Source organism: Amyelois transitella, chromosome 10 (assembly GCF_032362555.1).
Source record: "Amyelois transitella isolate CPQ chromosome 10, ilAmyTran1.1, whole genome shotgun sequence".
Taxonomy (NCBI): Eukaryota; Metazoa; Arthropoda; class Insecta; order Lepidoptera; family Pyralidae; genus Amyelois; species Amyelois transitella.
In genome coordinates this window covers 3,391,156-3,415,415 of record NC_083513.1, presented here as the reverse complement: position 1 = coordinate 3,415,415, position 24,260 = coordinate 3,391,156, and the positions used below count along the sequence as shown (strand labels likewise).

Genomic DNA, 24,260 nt, shown 5'->3' with positions numbered 1-24,260 from the left:
CCTGATGGAGAACCGTGATGGGCCAGCTAAACTATGGGAAATATAAAGACGAAATTCATTCAGCCAATGGAACGAAATCGTGCTTCAGCTAGTGAATAAATAAATATGTGCCAGCTGCATCTCTTCCCACGCAGTTTTGTAAAGGAAACCTTGGAATCTTCTTTTAGAAACCTGTCACTATCATTGTATTTCACGTTATCAAGCCATTCTAACGTGGGCGTCTTGTGGTTTTACTTAATAGTGTTGTGATTATTTGCTTTGACAACACTGTCAGGGGAAAAAATGTGACAAATGTGTAGATATGGTGTATAAATATTGTTACTTTCGTTTCTACACTTTACCCCGGCAAAACTCTGTATAGTCCGTACCAATACATATTTTAAATGTGAAAGTGAGTTTGTTTTTTTTTTACGTCCATACCAATGGAGCTATCTTCATTAAATTTTGTATATATAAAGTACGGAGTAAGGAAAAGCCTATATGGTTTTCACATTCGCGCAAGACAGGTTGTAATGTTTGAAAACGGTCTGTGAATACAATGATTTTGAAAGGCCTATACATTAAATAAATTTATACACATAATCGAATTTGTAAAATAATCTCATTTTTTCTAAGTATGAAAGTCACTGGCACGTGATTAACTGCATGGGGTTTGTAACCAGAGTGCTTTTCGTTAATGAGTCGAACGTTTAATCAGTCGTCCACCTCAACGCTAATGTAACCACGTTCAATTTACATTATCAATTCTTTCCTCGCTGTTTAACCTAGAGGTTGACTGATATACGATCCTTTTCATTTAAAAGTCCACCCATTGTACCTTGCCTTTTATTTTTATTCAATATTACTTTGAATAAATAATAAATATATACGAATATATCACGTACTTAATCCCTCACCGTAAAAGCAATGGGGAGCATTCAAACTACGTAACTACTATTAAATTATACGCTGTAACTCTCTTGTCTGTACTCGTAGCTGGGTAGCAAGAAGAAATCCAAGGTCTGCCTGCCCCAAGAGTAAAATGGTATAAGTAAATTAACTTGCAGTAAGTATGTAACTAAACACTTCAGGTTGTTTTTTTACCGATCTTCAGCAGCCTCATTTTTATTTGGCAAACATATTGACATCCTCGCCGATGGACACAAATCCATGGTTTCCACTTCCTGTGTTAATTAAAAAATCTCACTTTTAGAAGTTGCCATGATCATTTAAGAGAATTCACTAACATGTGGTTAAAAAAATAAGAAAACACGGTACTTAAAGTGATATGTAATTTTTATTTTTAATATTTAATCTTTATTATTTTCTCTCATACCTTCTTACCATATCGAAGACATAGCAAGATACACAGGTACCTGAAGATAATTTTTTTTTTTACGTACGTAATTTAAATAAATAGCTCTTTCTCGTCGTGTTCCTAGTAGTAGTAATAGCACCCGCCGCGACGGTGGTTCGGAGAATAAAAATAAACGGCATTCAGGACAGAAAAACTAACTTTCCGAAATAAAGGAAAGAACTTCAAATGTAAAAGTGTTAACATCGTAAGAAGGAGGAAACGTAGCTAAATAAAAAACTACAGTAAGTATATGCTGGCGTCGATTCTGGTGGAGCCTTATGGTTGCCGATTTCAAATCAGCTCTGTGAAAAAACCAGTCACCTCGCCAAGTAACTAAGGTTAAATAATGAACAACCTGCTGATACAACCGGAAACACATTCAAATGACGTGTGATGATTGTGAAATACATGTCAATTGCACGTGTTATCTAAGAATTAAAAAAAAAACCATAAAATCTATCACAAAATTACGGGCTGGAACATAAACTGTGCATGAATGAGATTTATGTCTTGCAGCAAATTTTAATTAAAACACAGCACTTTCTATAATTTATGACTGAAGAAAATCACGTTGACGATGACGTTGTTACAGTCAATGTACCAAATGTTAAATATTATTATAAAATGAAACAGTCATGGTTCATCATTTGCTTAGTCATCAAATTGGTAACAATATATTTTATCAGACAAAACATTTATTTTCCTTGGCTTCATATAAATAAGCGTAGTTATTTTTACAGGGATATGCTGATAAAATTAAAAGTAGGCATCTACGTTTGGATCACCACAATGAACCGAAAGTAAACACTTCATGTGGTAAGAGACTATTGTACATATTTTTTTTTTGTAACAGAAGTTATTACAGATATTAAAACATGCAAAATATGATTTTTTGTCGCTGACTTTTACATATAGTTCTCCCTTCTTTGCTGTTCTTCTTTCAAAAGTTGATGCTAACGTCACCATAATTCTGTTTACCAAATTTATTTCTACTATTTTTAAACCAGTGAAACTTTCTTTATATTATTTATACGTTGTCAAGCAAATTTACAGGGATAAATTGCACTTCCAAATTTTATTTTTATTTTAGACGTTATTTTGGTAAAGCGTTCAAATATAGGTATTATATTTGAATTCTGTTCCCGGCAATAGAAAAAACAATAGGACCACTCCATCTCATTCTCATGGATGTCGTAAAAGGCGACTAAGGGCTAGGCTTATAAACTTAGGATTCTTTTTTTAGGCGATTTGCTGGCAAGCGGTCACTATATGAATTTCAATTCCATCATAAAGCCAAACACCTGAACGTAGCCTGACAGTCTTTTCAAGTCCATTGGCTGTGTCTACCCCGCAGGGGATAAAGACGTGTTTATATGAATATGAAAAAAAATCTTCTTTGTAGAATGCGGTATAGCTTCAAAGAACCGTAGGATTGTCGGAGGCAGCACCGTCCAGCCACATGAGTACCCTTGGCTGGTGTCGCTCATGCTGGGTCAGAAGCTGCACTGCGGGGGCGCCATCATCACCGACCAACATGTCCTGACAGCCGGACATTGTATAACTTTTGGGTAAAGTTTATTTATTACAAGCCGTATTTTGCGTAGTGACCAACTGTTATGCATACAATCTGTTCGATCGTCTTCTTGATCGAAAAAAGATTTTTTTTAATTAGAGTGTTACGTCAAGCCATTTTTAATAATGTTTCTCCTATTTGAAAGGATAAATTACACATTAAGTCGGGATCGAATGTAAGGTAATTGGAAAAATTAATCTCTTCAATTATTTTTTTTTTCATAAACTATCTTTTTTTTAAACTTTAAGAAAACCCTCATTGGGTTTGAATAAAGATAGATGTTTTGTAAATATGCCAGTGTTCTTGTGCGCCCAAACAAAAGCTTTGCACTTTATATAAGGTTTTTAAACTCTTTATAAACGCAAATGCTGGCTGGTTAATAAAGTTTTACTTGTCATCTTTTTTAGGGTACATTTCCACGATTTGACTGTAAACATTGGTATGCACGATCGGTTAGATACTAACGAATACTCAGTGCTGAACGTAATCAACGGCGTCAAACATCCAAAGTTTACTTCTAATGCTGTGAGAGATATAAATGATATCGCCGTGTTGACTTTAAGTCAGAAAATCAAATTTTCCGACAGGGTAATGCCTATATGCTTACCAGATGAAGGTAAGTTCCGTAGAAGTTAATAAAAAAATTAAAATTACTTTCATTAAAATGCACTTCGGACAAACTTCGTGGTTTTTTTTCGTTAAGATTGGGTTATTATATGTATAGATTGCTTTGAAAAAAAACGTTCGCGATGGTCTTCATACTTTGCGAATTGAAATTGATTTAATTACGGTACCCTATTTTAAATACTTGTATATTTGAGCTTTATACGTAAACATATTTCATTGTCTATTGATAAATGCATTTTGTTTTACTTAGAGTAGGTATAATACCTGTTGTTGATTTTAGACATGGATTTCAAGAAAGTTCCATTGACAGTCGCTGGATGGGGCAAGACGAGGCAGGGTGCATTGACATCCTCTAGATACCTTCTGGAGACCAAAGTAACCTTGGTGGATTTCAAAAAGTGTTCAAAGTCGAACATATACAGGGACAACCTTGTTCGAGACACCATGATGTGTGCCTACAGTCTCGGAAAAGACGCATGTCAGGTAAACATTTTCTTTACACTTATCGTGAAGGCCAGGAATCCGGCAGTTTTGCTTAAATGACAAGTTTTTGTAGAAACCATTTTCACAAAAGTATGTGGGTGTGTCATGTTTTGCATTAGGTACGTCAATTTTGAAAGTGAAGCAGAATTTTAAATTTTTATTTTTTTACCAATGAACATTGAGATTTACATGAGCCATTACAAGAACAACATATGTCTTCCTTAGGCATTTAATTATCTTCAACTCGGGTCTCACTATAATACAGACGATTTCCTTACATATTTCTACTTAATGAAGTTAATAATTATTTTTTAAATTTTTATTACATATCCGCATTTGTACCTCATTTGTACCTCATAGATATTCTGTTTTATATGTTCTGATTTATTTATTAGTTTAATACTAAGTATTAAATATAGTAGTTATAACTAAGTATCTAAAAATCCGTTTCTGATCTCATATGAAATTTATTTTAAATTTCTTTTCAGGGCGATAGTGGTGGTCCGCTCTTTGCTACACATGATAAAACCAATAACAAGAAATGGTATCAAGTGGGTAAGGGTAATCTTTAATTTCATAATAAATTCTTTGCATGTTTCTTATAATACCTATTTAATTTTGTTTATTTGTACACGTTATAGATTTAAAGGCATTTTGATTAGGGCTTAGTGTGGTTGTGTATAAAGTTTTGTTTGCATTTCAGGAATCGTATCATGGGGAATAGATTGTGCGAAACCCGACTATCCAGGTATTTAACATATTTTTTTTTACAAAGTGTAAAAATGTTGTCTGAATGAGTTTAGTGTTAGTGGAATATCTTAAAGTTTTTAATACGATTTCCGGCTAACTCCCTTTTAGGGTTAGTCACGCCATGAAGTTTTGATTTAGATACTTAAAAACATTTAAATTTCAGGTGTATACACAATAGTATCGAAATATGTGAAATGGATTAAGCAACAAAGTGAAGAGGGAACATTTTGTGCATAAACTTCATTCATACAACGTACAGTTAGTTATAAATTCATAGCAATTTAACCATTTTCTCCGAAGCATAGTCTCTACAGAAATTTGAATATAATCAGATTTCTGTAACTAAATATGATATTGTATACGTCAAACTACATACTTAATATGTGTCAATAATATAGTATCTAATTAATATCAATTTCTAACTTTTGTGACGTTGTTTTGCCATATTTTGAAGATATTTAACGTTAAAATTACTTCGTGGGAGGAGTGTTCCTATTATCATAAAAACGAGATGACGTTTCGTAAAAAAAAATATCTATATCTTATCTTATGCGTTAGAATAAGGAATAAGTTACAAAAAATATCTGACTTATTTAAATGTAAGTAAGTATTTTTTAAGAAAATATATTGCATTTTTCAAAGACAATTTCTTGCTTCTCTTTTGTGATGGAAATATTTCCCTTTCCAATCTCTTCTTAACGTTTCTTATATGTTGTTATTTGTCTTATTAGAATGGAAGGAAGAATTGCCTGTATCCATTTGCGTGGTTTTTTTTCTCTTTGAGAAAATAGGAAATAATCCAATCAATACATATACATATATTTTTTGTTGCGTATCATAGCATATGAAATTTTAATTATAGATAATCTATGATTTGACTTGTTAAGCAGTACAAGAACGATATTGAAAAGGGGGAAAACGAAGAGGCAACATTCAAGCAACTGAATGTGTCATCATGATCCAGCATGGTTTAGGTTCTCCCGCAAAACCCTTACTTATTTAAGTACTTAAGTTACTCATCATGTTTATCTTATCCAGAGTCATGGTCATAGGCTCTTTTATAGAGAAATGAGTATTTTTAAACGGGACTACCACCAGAAGGAAGCATTAAAAATATGGTAAGTTACCTACCTGTACGGTAGGTTATGTATCGGCCTACCTTATATATTAACTAGCTTTTGCCCGCGGCTTCGCCCGCGCAAATGTATTTATATTATAAGGATACGCCATAAAATTTCACCCATTGTTTTATCCAGTATCGTGCGGGGCTGTTTTATGTTTATATTTGGTTTCAATTCATATGACTTCTCCCGTCTTGTCCCGTCTCTTCTCGTTCTGTTCCGTCCCGTCCCAACCTGTTGTGTCCCGTCCTGCCCCGTCCAGTCCTATCCTGTCCCATCCCATCCTATTTAGTGCCATCCTGCTTTCCGCAACTGATACGTATTTTTTACTAACCAATATTTAAGACTTCTCGCACTTCGACACCTATCACTATCAAAAATATCAAATCTAATCAACAAATCAAAAATTAACTGAAATAGAGAGTAAAATAAGTTAAATAAGTCAAGTTAAAAGTTAATGAATCAAACGAATAATAATTTCAAATCAAAATATTTGTAGTGTGTAATATGTAGTTTCGCGTATGTCCGCTAGGGGCGCTGCTAAAATTACACGATAAATTAAAATATTTTACGCTACCAAGCTAAATGACGGTAACGAAACCATAGCGCGATCTATTTCGATGCCAACGCCATCTATCGAGCATCGAGACAACTCGTGATAGTTAATAGAAAATAAAATTCGGGTGTTTTATTTATGCATACCGATTACGCCGAGATTTATGGACCGATTTACGTGATTCTTTTTTTGTTCGGTAGAGTATACTTTCAAGTTGGTCCCGTTGTTACCTAGTCAGGATCTGATGATGGTATTCCAGGGAAATCAAGGGCAAACCTCAAATTTACAGGCAATTACGTTTTTGACAATTTCATAGATCTGTTTAAGTATTTGCGTCTGATAGTCATCATCCCATGTGAATGAGCTGATGATGGAAGGTACAACTCCTCAACGGTTAGGAGTTGAAAGAAAATTCTTACGAAGTTATACGTACATGTGAGGCTATTAGGTTGACCTGATAATAAAAAGTAAATCTCATTAACGTTAAGAATTTAGGTGAAAATGGATGCGGACAAATTTCGTAGCTGTTTGTATGGGTAGTGTTAACACAAAATAGGGATTTAAAGGCGTGATGTTATTAATGTTATGCATGTATGTACATAATTATGTATGTTAAAGAGACGACTGAAAGTTGTCATACAAAGTCTTTTTTTTTTTAAGGATGGGAAATCATCAAATGACCTCTCCCGCTCTGGGTGGAACGGAAGGGAGTGTCAGACTTTTACTGACTAAAACCCACCTCGTTCCTTCAGTTGCCCTTTGCGTTCCGGGGCCACGGTATCTCGTTAGAACTTTCCCGCAGCCCCGGCTCAGTTTATCCCGTTTCCCCCCCTTGGGGGTTGACATTTCAAAAATCCCTTCTTAGTGCTCACTTATGTTACTAAAGGAACCTCTGTTCAAAATCTCAGACTCCTATACCGAGCGGTTTCGGCTGTGCGTTAATAAATCAGTCACCCAATCGCACCCCCTAAATCACGATTGGAGGGTAGTTTGAAAAAACTTATAATGTCAAACATATTTACTTGCCTATGTACGTGTTCATGCCAAGTTTCAAGTTTATAAACCCAAGGAATAAGATTTTTCATAGAAACGTTTTTACCCCTTTTCCCCCCCTTGGGGGTTGAATTTCCAAAAATCCTTTCTTAGTGCTCCCCTACATATCCCAAGGAACCTACATTCCAAATTTCAGCTGTCTACGACCAGTAGTTTCGACTGTGCGTTGTCTGTCAGTCAGTCACTCAGTAACGGAAGAGTTTTATATATATAGATTCCAACAAGTAAAACAAGCAAGGAAAAGCAAATACTGAAAGCATTTGAGATTAAAATTAATGCTATAAAATTCGTTATTTACTACGAAAAGGAATTGAATAAATTTAAAATGTAAACATAAAACAAATTGAAATTGGTTATGGCGAAAAGCTTGACTTTAAGGTTCCGCACGTTTCGTGCCTTCGTGTTAAGTATTTAGTCAAACTAATACTATAATGGGACAATATTTTCGTATTTACCTTTGATACCTTATCACTAACAAGATCAATTCATTAATTTTTGGAACTAAGTAACATGCAATTTTAAAAATGCCCAACCATTTATTAAAAAACTAGAGGCCGCCCGCGACTTCGTCCGCATGGAAACCCTATCAATCCCGCGGGAACTCTGGGATAAAAAGTAGCCTATGTGTTATTCTGGGTCTTCAGCTACCTACATACCAAATTTCATGGTAATCGGTTCAGTAGTTTTTGCGTGAAAGAGTAACAAACATCCATACATCCATACAAACTTTCGCCTTTATAATAGTAGTAGGATACAAACACACTAACCAAACACACAATAACGAAAAATTATTGCTTTGTGGCAACTTTGATTTTGTGGCAATGGGAAAATGAATTTTAAAAACAATTGCTATTTACATATAAAAAACAAGTGAAAAAATTAAAAGGTATTTAAAAGGATACATATTGGAAATATCTTTAGTGGTTACAAAAGATTTTTACGAAATCATTTAGGTCTAATGAAACTCTACTAAACATTCCCAACCTTTAGCCAGTTATATAACCATAGTTCAGTTTTGATCATACTGTTTACTCAAAATTAACTACATATATTCAAAATAAATTTCTATTTATTTATATGTTTTGTTACAATAATATAATTTATAATATATAATTAATTACGTAATTAATATAAAAATAATTCTATTTGATTTTTGGATAATAAAAGATTTATGTCTTTAATACAAGTATATTATCGCGTGGATAATTCATTGGTTGTTCTACGCTAAACGATAATACCTACAAGCCATACTCTAAGTGATTTTCACTTCATTTGTGACTGGACGCTTGTGATTTCTAGGACTAGTATGTTTTATGTATTATGTGTCATTATAATGTTAAGTGAGCAAGTAATGACATTTCAGGTGGGTATAAATCATTAATTTTGATAGTTAATTATATTGATCATAGAAAAATTGACTCATTTTGAACTCTGTTTTAGGTGCGCTCATTGGAAGGGAATTGGTGTGGTGAGTACAGTGAGTGACTGATTGATCAAATCAGATACGAAGTAGCTGAATGGTTGAATTCAAATTTCTTTTTTTGATAAAGTTTTGATATTTAACTTATTTGAAACGAAATCGATGCTATACTGTAATGACTAACATATTTCAAGGCGTGATCTTTCGAACAGATCTCGCACTTACATAACCTCAGACATGCCTAATATTGTATTTTTGGTTATTGTTTTTACTTATATCACAAAAATTTGACTTGGGTAACCCTGTATACTATCATATTCTACCAAAAATCATAATGAAATAAAAAAGGGAATCTTTTTAAATACATCCATAGGGAATCTTTTAAGACGCTCATCATAAATTATTTAAGGCAGTCTCACTAAATTTGAAAATTTTTGTTCATGCAACTCTTACAACTTCATCCAAATGATGGTACAGAATGTGGAAGACAAAAAGACATTCTAGTGTCACAGAGGATTGTCGGCGGGCGGAGGGCTCAGCCGCATTCGTTCCCCTGGGCTATAGCTATCCTGAAGAATGAAAAGATGCATTGCGGAGGAGCGCTCATCACGAACAGACATATCCTCAGTGCTGGACATTGCTTTAAATGGTAAGCACTTTTATTAAATAAATTCGATTTCTATTTATTTGGTGCATTATATAAAAGATTGATGAATATTGGGAATATTGACATTAGTTTTCACTATCTGTTAAGGTTCTGACCTACCTTACCTTACCATAAGTATGTCAATCATCAATCAATGATGTCAATTCATCTGCATCTTCCCACTGGCATCTTCCTATAGAAGATTAAGATAATTTTTTTTTCAGGGACGATTCCCGATTAATGAAAGTCCTAATAGGCCTGGACGACTTGGACAAACTAGACAACGTAACCACTAGATCCATATCGAAGGTGGTGATCCATGAGAAGTTCACTTCGACTGCGGTCAGGGACGAGAATGACATAGCCATCGCGACGCTAAACGAATCGGTCGTGTTTTCCCCCTTAATTATTCCTGTCTGCCTACCAAATATAGGTAAACACATAAAATATTCATGTATTTCCTCTTTCTTATATAACTTTTTCTCTTTGGCCTTAGGTCAGATATCTCCGAATTTTCCATTTTGTCTGGTCTAGTCCTCCTGCCTGGCGGAGGCGGCATAGCTCCTTATCCTAACAATGTCCTGTAAATGTAATGTAAAATGGGATAGTTGGTGAGAATTAAAGAAGGCCTACCCCAAGCAATTGGTAGAAAGGCTGGAGAAAATAAGAAGTCGTGATGAATCAATCCACTTTAAGTATCTTTGATAGACTTTAACAATGGATGATAACAAGACAATGTACTATATAATGGTACACACTATATTTTTTTTCGCTACCAAACCATTATGCTACGACACTACTAGTTTTTTCATGCTTTTTGCAATTACCTCAGATGAAGACTTCGGTGATTGGGCAGGCATCATAGTAGGCTGGGGGCGTGTGGGTGTTGAGAAGGCATCTTCAAGGACACTATTGATGGCAAGCCTTCGAATATTGTCAGACGAAAAATGTGTCAAGTCAGAATTGGCGCAGCATCTGAAGCCGACCATGATGTGCGCTTTTTCCAAAGGGAAAGACGGGTGCCAGGTATTTTGTTATATTATTAATACGTACCTACTCATTTTTTTAAGAGAGTCTGTGACGGAGTAAGAGAATGAGCAGACTTTAATCTTGCGATTACGATGCTGTTTAGGTGAGACTCTCACCGGGTAAGACTGCAATGAAATTGCTATTTAATTTGACAAAAACTATGAAACATTTAAAAGAAGAATATTAAGTCGTTCAGAAACGAATTACTCATAAGACTAGCTGTTCGCTGCGAACTTGACCCCTTGACCTTTAAATTGTGAAAACATTCATTATTCTAAGATTAGTTATTTTCAGGGAGACAGTGGTGGGCCATTACTTGTATTGCGGCCAGACGGAAGATACTTACAAGCTGGTAATTTTATATAACCTAAACTAATTGGCAAGATTTTTTAAAAACTAAATTATAAACAAAAAGAATCGACTTAGGTATTTCTTATATTTTTATGTATTACTTTTCTATTCTATTCACATTGATGAGTGTCAAGAGACAAATGTCTGAAGTAACAGAGAAATAATAAACAGATATTTAAAAAAATGAAGTAATAGGCTATTTTACACCATGTAAAAAAAAATATAAAAATGCACGTATCTTATAGATTTTGTAAAAAATAAAAGAAAAACATCGATCATTATTCATAAAAGTGCAATATGGATTTTATAATTCATTTTAAAAAATCCTCTTTTTTAATCTGTTCTTCAAAAGTCGAAAACGCTATCCGCCATGTTGGGTACTGACGTGACGTCATACTTTTAGTAAACAAATATCGAATCGAAAACATATTGATGATGTCAGGCTCTGTTTATTTTGAAATTTTAAAATTTCTATCACGTTTTTGGGTTTTTACTCTTTAATAATTTAATAGAATCATGGAAGACGGTTTTGTGAAAGCAGACAATATAAATCTACCGAGGATTAATACGTTGATGGTTTCTCATTTTAATATCACTTGGCAGTGGAATCCACAATTTTTCTGGTGTTTTTATACTTGTATTCTTGCATTCAGGAACAAGACACCAACAATATGTATTGTAATTCATTATTACAAAAATCTTTTTACTTTAGTCTTACGTAGAGCCGTATTGTTTACTAAAAGTATGACGTCACGAGTCAAAACAGCATGGCGGATGGCGTTTTCGCGCGAAAATACAAAATCATAAATAATAAATCGTTTTTAGAGCACTTTTCGGCTTCAAAAAATTTTAATAAAAATTCTATAGGTATAACACAGTCTCAGGATTGATTTAAAACAGTTTTCAAAAAAGAGTGTAATAGCCTATTAAGTACCCACCTGGTACATACAATCTTACGTTTCCATCATCTTCATGGGATAAGGAACCATATTCACGAATGTTGATAATATCCTATCCTATCCCTCTCCCTCAATTTTTGACTTAAACGAAGTGTTAAAGAAACAGTCAAAATGAGAACCTCTTCCTTTTATAAAGTCTGTTAAACAACAGAGCAAAAATAAAATAGGCCTTGTCGATGAGAGTCCTTTATACAATTTACCTACTCACATATTTAATGACTTACTTACTTACTACTTGTTTATCGGATCCCAGGTTCTCTTTAAACGGTTTCAAACTTTAATTATTTATATTAATGAGAATTATTTAATTATAGGAATAATATCGTGGGGTATTGGTTGTGCTGATCCGCGATATCCTGGTAAGTAGGAACCTATGATAAAATAATTATGTCAGTAAAAAATAAGTACCTACGACTTTTCTTAAAATTGGTTGTCTTGATTCAATGTAATTATTTGTAGTGAATAATTAGGATTTTTTTAAAATAAATGAATGGCATTCCATTCTTTTCGAGACTGTTGGATGGATCTGGCCTCCCCGTAAGAAATGAAGACTTGTTTATATGTATGTACCTACTTATTTCAGGTGTATACACAAAAGTGAGCAATTACATCAGCTGGATTCATCAACATACGAGCGACGGGGTCTCTTGTCCATAGATAATATTAAAAATAATTAAACATGATTATGCAGTTTCATTAAAAAATATCACACGCATAAGACTCCCTAATTATCTCCAGAGATGATTACGAGTATTACTTACAGTTAAGGCTGTTAATAGGTACCTACAGGTCGGCGTAATGCTGATGTAACAATCTATTCAAGTAGGTACTCGTACGATGATGGTATACTTAAAAATCTATAAGTTAGAAACTTAAAAACAAACACACTTTCTATTTAACTGTGTGTTAAGTAGTATGGAAGAGCGGATTCGGACATAAGTAGAATATAATCTAGGGATCATAAAAATCGTAATCACCAATAAATGTTTCGATTTCTACATTTGGGACCTTAGTCACCTATATTCTATTTAATTTCTGTGCATGGGAATTATTTACAGGGTTAACACTCTGGGTTAATAACAAAATTTTTTCAAGATTTCAAATTGCCGCCTCCACGATTACACCATTACGGATTACCTACCTACGTTCACAATCAATGGCACTTAATTTGACGTTTCGTTTTGACATACGGTTTGACACGTATTTTGACATTTTTAATACGACCACTTTGCATTGTTTGGGCCACTTTGGTCAATAGATAAGGTTTCTCTTTCTTACTTGGAAAGACGCTTTGGTGATAGAAACAACAACCTCATGACAACAAAAATTTTGGTGAACATTTGCTTGGATTGGATAGCATTTCTAAGACAACGAGCGAGTTAGTTTGAGGAAAGGGATCGTTTACTTGCTTTTGACCTACTTGTTTTATTTAATTCCTTTTCTTTATTAATTAATTATTAAAATGAGTAAAGCTTCATGAATTATTCTATTAGTAGGAGAATTATAAACGATAAACATGCCTAGCATAAGGAAATATCGTCGTGATACAAGTGAAGTAAGCTGTTGTCTTAAATATGTGATATTTGGTGTAAATGTATTGTTCTGGGTGAGTAACTTATATTAGTTTGGCTATTTTTAGGTAGACTTACTTATATGAATAAATCTACAGATGTAACCATGTTCTTAACATCATAGATAACTTACAATGTTTCTCTACATTTACAAACTCAAGGCTATTTTAAGAAAAAATCTAACAGGAACTGATGAACGACGACGTTTTAATGTGTAACTAGTTTCTTAGATGTCTAGTGATAACTTTTTAGTTGTTAAAACAGAGTCTTAAAAATTTAATACATACATTTCATGTGGTTTTGTACTAGATATTGGCACTTAACTGATTCAAATATATAGAGAAGCATGAAATCAATAATCATAAAGCTAACCCCTGTATTGGCCCTTAAGAAGGTATACTTACCAGTTTTAAAGTTGGATCAAGCCAAACACATCTGCGAAAACAGCATTAAAATCAAAGCAAAAGTTTTTATGTGATGCGAGTACAAACATACAAACAGAAATTCTAAGACTCCTACTTAGATTATTTGCAACTATCTTTCCATTGCAGACATTGGTCAGTTACTATTATGTATTTGAACTCCTATGAGTGAGGCCCAAGCTAACATTTCTTCTCTTTTCCAGTTTTTGGGTCTTATTGTGCTGGCTGTTGGTGTATGGGCTTGGACGGAGAAGGATACATTTAATAACTTATCACGGCTCACAAATATAGCCTTGGATCCAGCATTTATTTTAATTTGTGTTGGTAAGTAAAAGTTGCACCTATATTTCATTAAAGCAATTCAACATTTAACTAAATTGGCTTGCAGCATGTTGGAAATGTACATCTTTTTGATGTACACAGTAGTTTGAGTTATAAATGTGACTCTGTCTGTTTGGTGGAGTTGTGGGATTCCTTGTTTCTGAACCAAGAGGTCCAGGTTTTGATCCCCAGTCAGGTCAGGATAGTTAAAGAACTTCATTTCATTAGCCTGCATCTGATGGTTGTACATTTTAGTATTTATTATAGAGACCCTTTGGTTAAAAATATATTATAATTGCAAATTTAACTCATGTCTAAAACTCTCTTAAACCACTAAACCACTTTTGATGTAATTAGGTATAGACTAAAGTACATTATAAGGTAGGGCATAACATACTTCTTATCCCAAAAAAGAGGGTAAAAGGGGATGAATATAAAGCTTATGCAAACAAGTTTACTCGTATATATTAAAGTATTGATTATAAAATATAGAATTGTTGAATTAGTATCTCATAACACAAGACTTCAACTTAGTTTGGGGCTAGCTAAATCTGTGTGATTTGTTCTATATTATTTGTTAAACTTGTGAAATATTTCCAATTCACCTTGGCATGTCCAAGACAAATAATGATGGATTTAGGTTGAAAACAATATCTACATATATTATGATTTAATCAACATTGACTTATTGTGCTCAAAAGTATTGTTTCACTTGACCCTTTAATTTGTAAGTGGCATTGTTTATTTTCAAGGTCCTCTTTAATAAACTATTGACTAATGTTTTTATCATGAAAATTTAAACAATTATAAGAAGGTGTGTATGCAGATGAAATACACTTTCTCTAATATATAAAGTAAGTAAATAACTACTTATGCGTGCGAAGGCGTCGAAAAACGACAGTTATTCAGTTCAAGAAAATGCAAATTTTGTTTTTTCAGGTACAATAACATTTATAATTGGTTTCACGGGCTGCGTCGGCGCATTGCGTGAGAACACATGCTTGTTAGCTTGCGTGAGTATAAATAGTATGATTCTATTATTATTGTATGCCCTACATTCCTTATCCTATTCATTGCCATAGAATTAAACCATCTACTGTGCCATTCGGTTCCCAGCACCAATAAAAAAAGAATTGGACCACTCCATCTCTTTCTGATGGATGTCGTAAAAGGTGACTAAGGTATAAGCCTATAAACTTGGGATTCTTCTTTTACGCGCTTTTTCTTTTACGACGGGCTAGCAACCTGTCACTTTTTAAATTTCAATTCTATCATAAAGCTTAACAGCTGAACATGGGCTGACAGACTTTCAAGACTGGTGGCTCTGTCTACCCCGCGAGGGATATAGACGTTATTATATGGATGGGTTGGGATGGAATTAAACCGATTTGTTTGTATTCTTAGCCTTAGGTGTTTGGATAAAAATGTGTAAATTCTTCTTATGTATTTCTTCTGTTAATTTTTACGACATTCATGAGAAAATGATTAAAAGTAGTGTTGTTGGAAATGAGACACCATGTGCTGTACGATATTGGATGTAAAAAATTTAAAAACTTTACACATATTGTTATAACAAATTTTCCACAATGGGGCTAATGGTAATTCTAATACATGCTTTAACTTGTTGGACTATTTTTTAAAGTATTGTATCTCTTTTTTTCAGTATGCAGTATTTTTGGCCCTGTTGTTGCTGGCCGAGATGACGACGGGTATCCTATTTTTCGTCTTCAAAGACTGGGTAAATATGTTTATTTTGTAATTCTTTTAAGTAAGTAGACATTTAATATGTGCTATTCTTAATTGTAAAAATTAAAAGGCAGTCCAATGCTTAAGTGGGATTTTTTTCGGCAAAGCAAAGGTTTAAATCGGTTTTTTGTTCTGGATCAATTGGAATATGGAATGGCTTCTTCTAAAATAGTCTAATAAAAAGCAAATGCAGCAGTCAGGCAACTTGTGATGCCAATTCTGGATGAGTAACAGGTTTTTGCGAGGTATATAGACGTGACTTTATGTATTTTTTTTTTTTTTTATTTTATTTATTTATTACACAATATTCAAAATGAACTTAAAACAATATTCCGCAAAACTGTTTTCACAGTTTGACTGTGGTCAGTCTCATTTAAAGTTACTAATTTAACACAATAAATAAAACTATATATAATGTGTAGGTAACAATTTAGTTTTAAGCTTACATACTTCTATAGAATTTGAGAAGTAATTTTTTTAGAGTTTTTTTTAATCGATGCGTTGGTCCCACATACAGATCTAATGTCTGCGGGCAAACTGTTCAGTAAGTAGGGCAAGCGTTTTTTAAATGTTTATCGCCATAGTAATTACTTACCCTGGTTACCCTTAACTATTGTTTCTTCTGCTAAACAATAAAACTTCTTAATAATTTTGTGAAAAATCTATTTCAGATAAAACAACAAGCGACAGTTGGTTTCCAGACCTTCATCACGCACTACCGAGAGGACCCTGACCAGCAGAATTTAATTGACTGGATCCAGGAAGATTGGGTTTGTACCATATACCACTAGCTTGTACCGGCAGATCCATACATACAAATAATCACGTCTATATCTCTTGTGGGGTAGACAGAGCCAACAGTCTTGAAGAGACTGAAAGGCCATGGTCAACGGTTTGGCTTGATGATAAAATTGAGATTTAAATAGTGACAGGTTGCTAGCCCATCGCCTAAAAGAAGAATCCCTAGTTTATAAGCCTATCCCTTAGCCTCGCCTTTTACGACATCTATGGGAAAGAGATGGAGTAGTCCTTTTCTTTTTTCTATTGATGCCGGGAACCAAACCGGCAACATACATCATGCCACTTGCTACGATATCTGCCTAGGTACTTTTTTTGCTTCATCTACAATCATCAATGTTTTCATCCTCTCCACCCCGTTGCACCCCGCCACTAGGCTGTGATGATCAGTTTTTGTTATAATATCAGTATAAGTAATAAGGTCAATTGGCTCGCATTTTTATCTTCGGCGAAGCAGAGTTTAATCTACCTTCTGGCGTTGATCTGGATTGACCATTGACCATGATCAAAAATTTAAAGGTAATTAAAAAAATACGGTATTTATTTAATTTCCAGTTACAATGCTGCGGCGTTGAAGGCCCCCGCGACTGGGACCGCAACGCCTACTTCAACTGTTCGAGCGGAGCCGTGGGCTCGCGCGAGGCTTGCGGCGTCCCCTTCAGCTGCTGTCGGAGCAAGCCTCAAGATATCATCCGCAATAAACAGTGCGGGTATGACGTCAGGAAACCTACCTATGTAAGTCTTGTTCCTTCAGTCGATTCCTCAATGCTGAGCTTCATGATGTGCTAATCTGAAAATGTGTACATCTTAAGATAAAAAGAAAACAAAAAGTAATTAGGTACGATAATAAAAATTGTTTTCCCCAATGGGTACGACATCATCATAAAGATGACTGTAGACAACCAGCGCTGATCTTCCGTAGCGTGCTCGTTTTGAGATGATCGTTTTCTTGCAAGTACGTATGTCTACCTTACCTATATCGCAATAGAAAAATTGTACATAAAAAATGCATGTATAAAATTCTACATCAAAATCAAAATTTTAAAATTCTACATCAATGCGATGTAGTAAAAGCCTGACTTACACAATAGAGGATCGTGGTTAAAAAGCGCACTCCGTGCTTCTCGGAAAGAATGACAGCTGTCAAATTCATACAGTTCTTTGTCGCTCCTGCCTCCGTAGTATGGCACGCACGACGCCATTTTTATCGCGCGAAACCCTATCGCTGTTCCCTGTCACGTCGTAATAAAAATCGTAACGGCGAGGTTTTCGCGAAATAAAAACGAGCTGGGCTGATATCAGAGTTATAAATATATCCTGCTGCTGTCATTATTATCAAGTTATATTTTATGAATATAATACGAATCCAACTGTAGCATCTCACTGGCCGAGTGATCTACGAGCGCGGTTGTATGGCGGCCGCGGAGGACTGGCTCCACATACATTTCTTTTACGTCGCGGCCATCGTCATGACGCCACTCACTGTCAAGGTTCTTAATTATGCACGAAAATTTGGCGTAGATTATTGTATTTTAGTCTTTTAAATTTAATTTACACCTAGGTGGTTTATAACTTATGCTATGTGAATATTAGATTTGGCCTTTTGGATTCGCACGAGCGCTTTTTTATTTTTCGTAATTTTTTTTTCACTTTGGTCCTATAACATTATTTTTTTCAAAGAAATAAAAAACCCTTAGAATCGGTATTACTCAGCTGTAGTACATAGCTATTTATTTATGTCCTCGAATTGATAAGGCAGTACGTGCCAATGACACGCAAAAAATATTCAAAAGTTGTATTCAGAATTTATTTATAGTTGATAGGTATGCTATTGTAGTGTATTTTTAAAAGAATTTTGATGGATGACATTAAATGTATTTTAGAAGTTCTACTTCGATCCTTTTTGCGCAAACCACACCATTTGTCTTATTCGCATCCCTAAAAAAAAAACAGCTTTTACCCGCAACTTCGCCCGCGTGAATTATCAAAAATATACACGTTTACAAAAGAATACACGTTTTTCTCAAATCCCGCGGGAATTAAAATTTTTACCGTGATGAAAGGCGGTTCAGTGGTGTAATAGTGAAGAGGTAATAAACAAACTCACTTTCGCATTTATAAAATATAAGTATGGAAAATATAAAAGAACTACAAATGCCTTGCTTCTTATTTTCTGTGTGGTTTGCGACTTATACTTTTTATTTGTCAAGATGTTAGATGGAGCAATTTTTCTTTTTACTGTTCTACTTTTATTTTTTAATTTTATTTTAATATAAGTGCCTACCCACATACCTACCTGTAGTTGTTCAGTTTTTTTTTCTTTTTGTTCTAGAGTTTTGATATTGGTAAGATTATATATGACAAAGGCTGTTTAGAAGCCGCCGAGGAGTGGTTCGATCATAACCTCTTGATAGTAGCCACATCAGCTGTTTGTACCGCTTTTGCACAAGTAAGTTTGTTTAAGATGCACTGTTTTTTTAAAAGGTCCGCCTAAAATAATATGTTCAGTAATTCATACTGAATATAAATTCTTCATATATAGACATTTAACTAAAGTAACTTGTAAGTCATGGTTTTTAAGTACTTGCCATGAAATTAATAACAATTTTCATATCGTTTGGTTTCACAACATTAGTTGATGTCAAATTAATTACTTAAAACTAAGTATACTGCCGATCCCAAAGCGTCAGTGCAGAAGAAGCGGTAACAAACTGCACTGCAGCATTTTAACATAGTTTATAGGCATTTCTAACAACCATGAGTCTTTGTTACTTTTAATAAAATAAATTCATTCTTTCATTTTCTTCAATAACTTTACAATTATCTTAACTTTGAATTAAAATGTGGACGACAGAATACATTATACCCAAGGGGGAAATAAATTATAGCCCAGCGAAAACTCTTTAATTAAGTATTGCTAGTTATTTTATGCAGACCTTGTAGTTGACATATTTTTTGGTTTGTTTTATTGACTTTTAAATTTTCATGTGAAATGTTGATTGGTAGATTTTGATTTGTTTATTATTAAAGCATGTTTTGTAGATACAGAATTTCGCTGTTCTCTTACTTAAATTCATGTACCTAATCATTTATTATTCATCATAACAACACGAAGGAGTCGAGCTATTGCACATTTTACGTATAGTAGATTTAAAAAAAGAAAGAGCGTTTTTTAAAGACTGCATTCGTCTTCATTAATATTAGAAATATAAATTTTTAGAATGTTTTAAGGCAAATAAATGATTCATTTAATTTGTCAATTCTGTCAGTGTTCTCAAATAATCTAATTTGATTAAATTTTGAATAGATATTATCAGCTTTATTTTTAATAGATATTATCAGCCGTTTATTATGAATAATTTTGACGAGTAAATAGAAAATAACTTAATTAACTAATTAATACTTATATTTTTATAGATACTCGGTATTTGCTTCGCTCAAAACCTGCGAGCGGACATATTCGCACAGAAAGCGAAATGGCACTGACAATCAGCCTCTCCTGCGGCCGTGTGACGCACCAAGCGTCGCACTGGCGACCCGTACAGCGCCCTCTACAACCATCGGGCGACCAATCAGGTGCAACGCGCGGATATAACGCAGCTATCAACAGCCAATCACGTACAAGTAGGTTGTATTGACTCAGTTATGTAATGTCCATTCGAATTTTAAATGGATTTGACTGAAAAAGGCAGCTATGGAATTTCTCAAATTATGTATTTCATTGTGATAAGTATTTATTAGAAAGATAGAAATCTGGAATATTTAAAGTCTGCTTGCAGCGTAATATTTTGACTACTTATTATTTTAAGCGTTTTAATAATATAATTGTGTTTTGATAGCAATTGACTAGGAAAGAAAATGGTTGTTCCTTACGCATTTATTTGTTGTTTGCAAAATGTATATGATGATAGGTAGATCTTTTATTTGCACAATTTGCCTTTTGATAGTTAGTAGATGTTAAATTCATTGATATTAAATGATATTTACATAAAGTTTCTGTTTAAATGAATGTTGTTGGTTGATATAAGTAATAGTGTATAGCTTGTCAATGGTATTATATATCCATAAATTGTTCCAGTATTAAAAGAAAAAAAAATGACTAGTAATTTTGTAGTCACAAAAACTCAATGACTGTTTTCACTATAGATAAGTTTCATGTTAAAACTAAAATGCTTGCATTAATTGTTGAATTACAAAGATACTATTGATAAGCTAATATTACAAGGAATATAACAAAATGTCATAAGAGTTTATATTGCTGAAGTTATACGTATAATGCTAAGGTCTTACACTAAATAATATCCAAACGTAATCTCATTCAGAGTCTCTACAAGTCTTTTAACAGGTGCTGTGTACACTATGACCAGTCTATTTATTGATATAATTTATTTTATTAAAATAATTGAAATCTCAATTTTAATCTCGTTATATGTAAGCGATATTCAGTGAATGGAGTTTTCATAAAATATCTTTATTATGTTTCTCCGCCATCACTATAAAAGATATTCATTATTTACTTTTTGACCAATTTGTTACAAAATAACGATTTTTACTCTCAAAAATATAACATAAGGACATAATTGAGGCAGGCTTAAAAGTAGAGGTCTTGATCCTATTTCAAAATAGAAGGTATATCTTAAGATTATGTAAGCTCACCTTTTGATAAGCTAGCGTGTCATTGGCAATTTTAAAGTAAGAATATTTATCCTGACTCATCATAGTGTATGCGTACTTATTCTCAACTCTTTGGCCCAATTTCCCCAAAAACTTTTATAACTTGAACACTTCTTACTTCACTCCAACTGTGCCTGTTAACTTAAGATGTTACACATTGTTGTTATTTATTCCAATTTGTAACGTCCGAACGATGATGATCAGTCAGCTCTTAAATTTTACACAAAGTTACTTAAATTTATTCTATTTCCCATATAGAGTTGAACATAGAGTCGAGCAACAAAAAATAAAGTAAAACATTAAATTAAATGATGGCATTTTGAATAAAAAGCCAAGATTATTAGTTTATTTCACTACATGTTCATGTAAATTGCTATCATGCTTAAAATAATATTAACAATAATTTATTTATGATACATTTGCACTTCTTTATAAAATAAAGTTAACTAAAATTTATTCATAAACAAAATGAAAATAATTTAAAGAGCTGACTACACCAGTATTGTGTTCAAGTATCGGCCAAACTAGCCTTATTGGAGCTGTGAAATATAGTATTGAAAGTAAAGTATTATTGCACTGCCTTCTGTTGTTGCGTTATTTTTTTATTGGTTATTTAAAAAAGATCGCGACTTACTTTGTTACATACCACTCTTAAATATATTAAAGTAGGACAATACAAGATAACGTGTATGTACGTACATGGGGGCATATAACCTTGACTTGTCATGGTACTGGTTAAACTATAGACATGGGGTCAAATTTATGTACTGCTCACTGTACTTTAACTTTTTTTGTATCACTGAAATCATAGTTCACGAATGTTGACATGGTATACGTCTTATCTTTCTTCTCATTCTATCTTTTTGGTCAATTGGAAAGATAGGGAGGGGGCTAAGATACTGCCTTGTCAGCTTTTACGAATAGCATATTGTTTGGGTTAGAGCTCAGCGCGATATTATTAAATGCTGTAGCAAAAGTTGTTTATATTTATTCGAGTTATGAAGGCTGCCTTTGTTGTGATAAGTTTAGTTTCCTAATACACAAGTATAGTATTGAACATAATATACCAATATTTCTATTTCGATTTAACCGTCAATTTTGCACCAGTTACTACTTATTCAGTGCGCGCTGGGTCGCATATGCTGTAGGAGAATAATGGCTGACAATATTGTAAGTTTAAATGTACTATATTTAGAAGATATTACTTTAAGGTTAACTAACAACGTATTGTAATACTCATTGTTCCAATAAGTTTTAAGATTGTAATTATCAAGTGTTGAAAAGAGAAGTAAAAATTAAACCAATCACGTCCGTCCGTCAAAAAGAATAAAGCGACATGATTGGTTGATATTGCGCAGCTCCATTTATGTAGGACCTTTTTTGTTGTGGTGGAGAATGGACCGTTCACATGGGTAGTATAGCCAATCAATGCATAAATTTGCGCTTTCAGAATTTTTTATCGGGTCCGGGAACTTTGGCGCCCGGTGATTGGACTTTTGCAGTTTTTTCGCAGTTTCCATGCTCTACCTATATTTACTTCCTTTTATAAAAACTGTTAATAATAATAATATCTTTGGTTAACAATAGTGAACAATACAAACTTTTTCGAATTTAAAGCTCGTTTTGTATAATATTTATAATTTATTTTACTAGGTATAAAAGTGACGTTAAGATTATGCTAGCAAAATGGTGGTACCTAGGCTATCATAGTTATGATTTGATTGCACAAGTTTTGTAATGTCATAATTATTTTACAATGTAATTTTACCTTTTTTCATATTTTTACCATATTTTCTTTATTTGTAATCTCAGATTAATTTGATTTTTATCATAATAAATCGTAAGCTTTAAAATTTAATTATATAATACCTTATATCATAATAATTTACAATTCATAGACTATTTTACGTTTCTTACAATTACTATTCATAGAATTTATATGTTTTAATTGAGCAAATCGTACGTCCTTATTTAATGTTTATAAATTGGAATTTGTGTGCCTAAAATACTAGTATGATGCTGAGATAAAGCTGATCTAGTTTATTTTTAAAGATTTAATCTAAAGTAGTATAGATTTTGCGCCTTGAATGTACATGTGCAGCTTTGTAATAAAGATTTATATTTTCTGGTATAAGCATAATTTTGTTATAGTTTACATGTCAATGGAAAAATTACGATGAGAAAATGTTGTTTATAATTATGAGTTTCATGGCCACGAAGTAAATCATGTTACGAAATTCTCGTCAATTTTTTATGTGTTTATGCGCAATTTTGAATAGTATTTATTCCTGTTTTATACGGACACAAATTTTCACAAAGCAAGGTGAGAAGGTGAATGTTTGAAGGCTGCCGAAAGCGGATTGCTTTTAACATAGGCCCCTAAAAATTCGCACCCAAGTACATTCATTTTCTCATTTATCAAAGAAAACACAAAGTTATTTGGTACTAAACGCTCTTTTTGTACCAAATAGGCATTTGACCGATTTTGGTATTTACAGTGAAATGAGTTGGTAACTATACAAAAGTATTAAAATGTTTATTGCCTCCGATAGTACCTATTGCAATGTTGTAAAATGTCCATGTATTAATAGTTTAGCCTAGAGTAGGAGTTGATAATTATTATTTAAATGACTTAATGTAGGTAAAAATGATATTTTATACACCAATATAGACTTATGTGCAAAGTATAGTTTTATTTCAAACTTTCAACGACAATCGCTTAACTCCGTTCTACTGAATAAATTGAGACAAAAAGTAATAATGTTAGTTAGTAGTAGTTAGTAATAAAGTAAGTTTTACTCTTTTTAACGCGCCTAATATATAC

General features: G+C 33.3%; 2 protein-coding genes across 2 annotated transcripts; both read left to right on the top strand.

The window, feature by feature from the left end:
• Positions 1–2,094: 2,094 nt before the first annotated feature.
• On the top strand, positions 2,095–12,581 carry LOC106137602 (tryptase). Its single transcript, XM_060946318.1, has 12 exons — positions 2,095–2,152; positions 2,739–2,904; positions 3,317–3,525; positions 3,817–4,019; positions 4,508–4,574; positions 4,723–4,767; positions 9,397–9,568; positions 9,790–9,998; positions 10,398–10,591; positions 10,889–10,946; positions 12,219–12,263; positions 12,488–12,581. The coding sequence occupies exons 2-12, from the start codon at positions 2,822–2,824 to the stop codon at positions 12,559–12,561; spliced, it is 1,359 nt and encodes a 452-aa protein (XP_060802301.1). The 5' UTR covers positions 2,095–2,152; positions 2,739–2,821; the 3' UTR covers positions 12,562–12,581.
• A 332-nt stretch (positions 12,582–12,913) lies between these two features.
• Positions 12,914–24,130, top strand: LOC106137726 (tetraspanin-5). The gene is made up of 8 exons (XM_013338634.2): positions 12,914–13,510; positions 14,101–14,221; positions 15,158–15,231; positions 15,882–15,956; positions 16,636–16,734; positions 17,318–17,497; positions 19,095–19,211; positions 20,180–24,130. The coding sequence occupies exons 1-8, from the start codon at positions 13,421–13,423 to the stop codon at positions 20,246–20,248; spliced, it is 825 nt and encodes a 274-aa protein (XP_013194088.1). The 5' UTR covers positions 12,914–13,420; the 3' UTR covers positions 20,249–24,130.
• Positions 24,131–24,260: the final 130 nt, after the last annotated feature.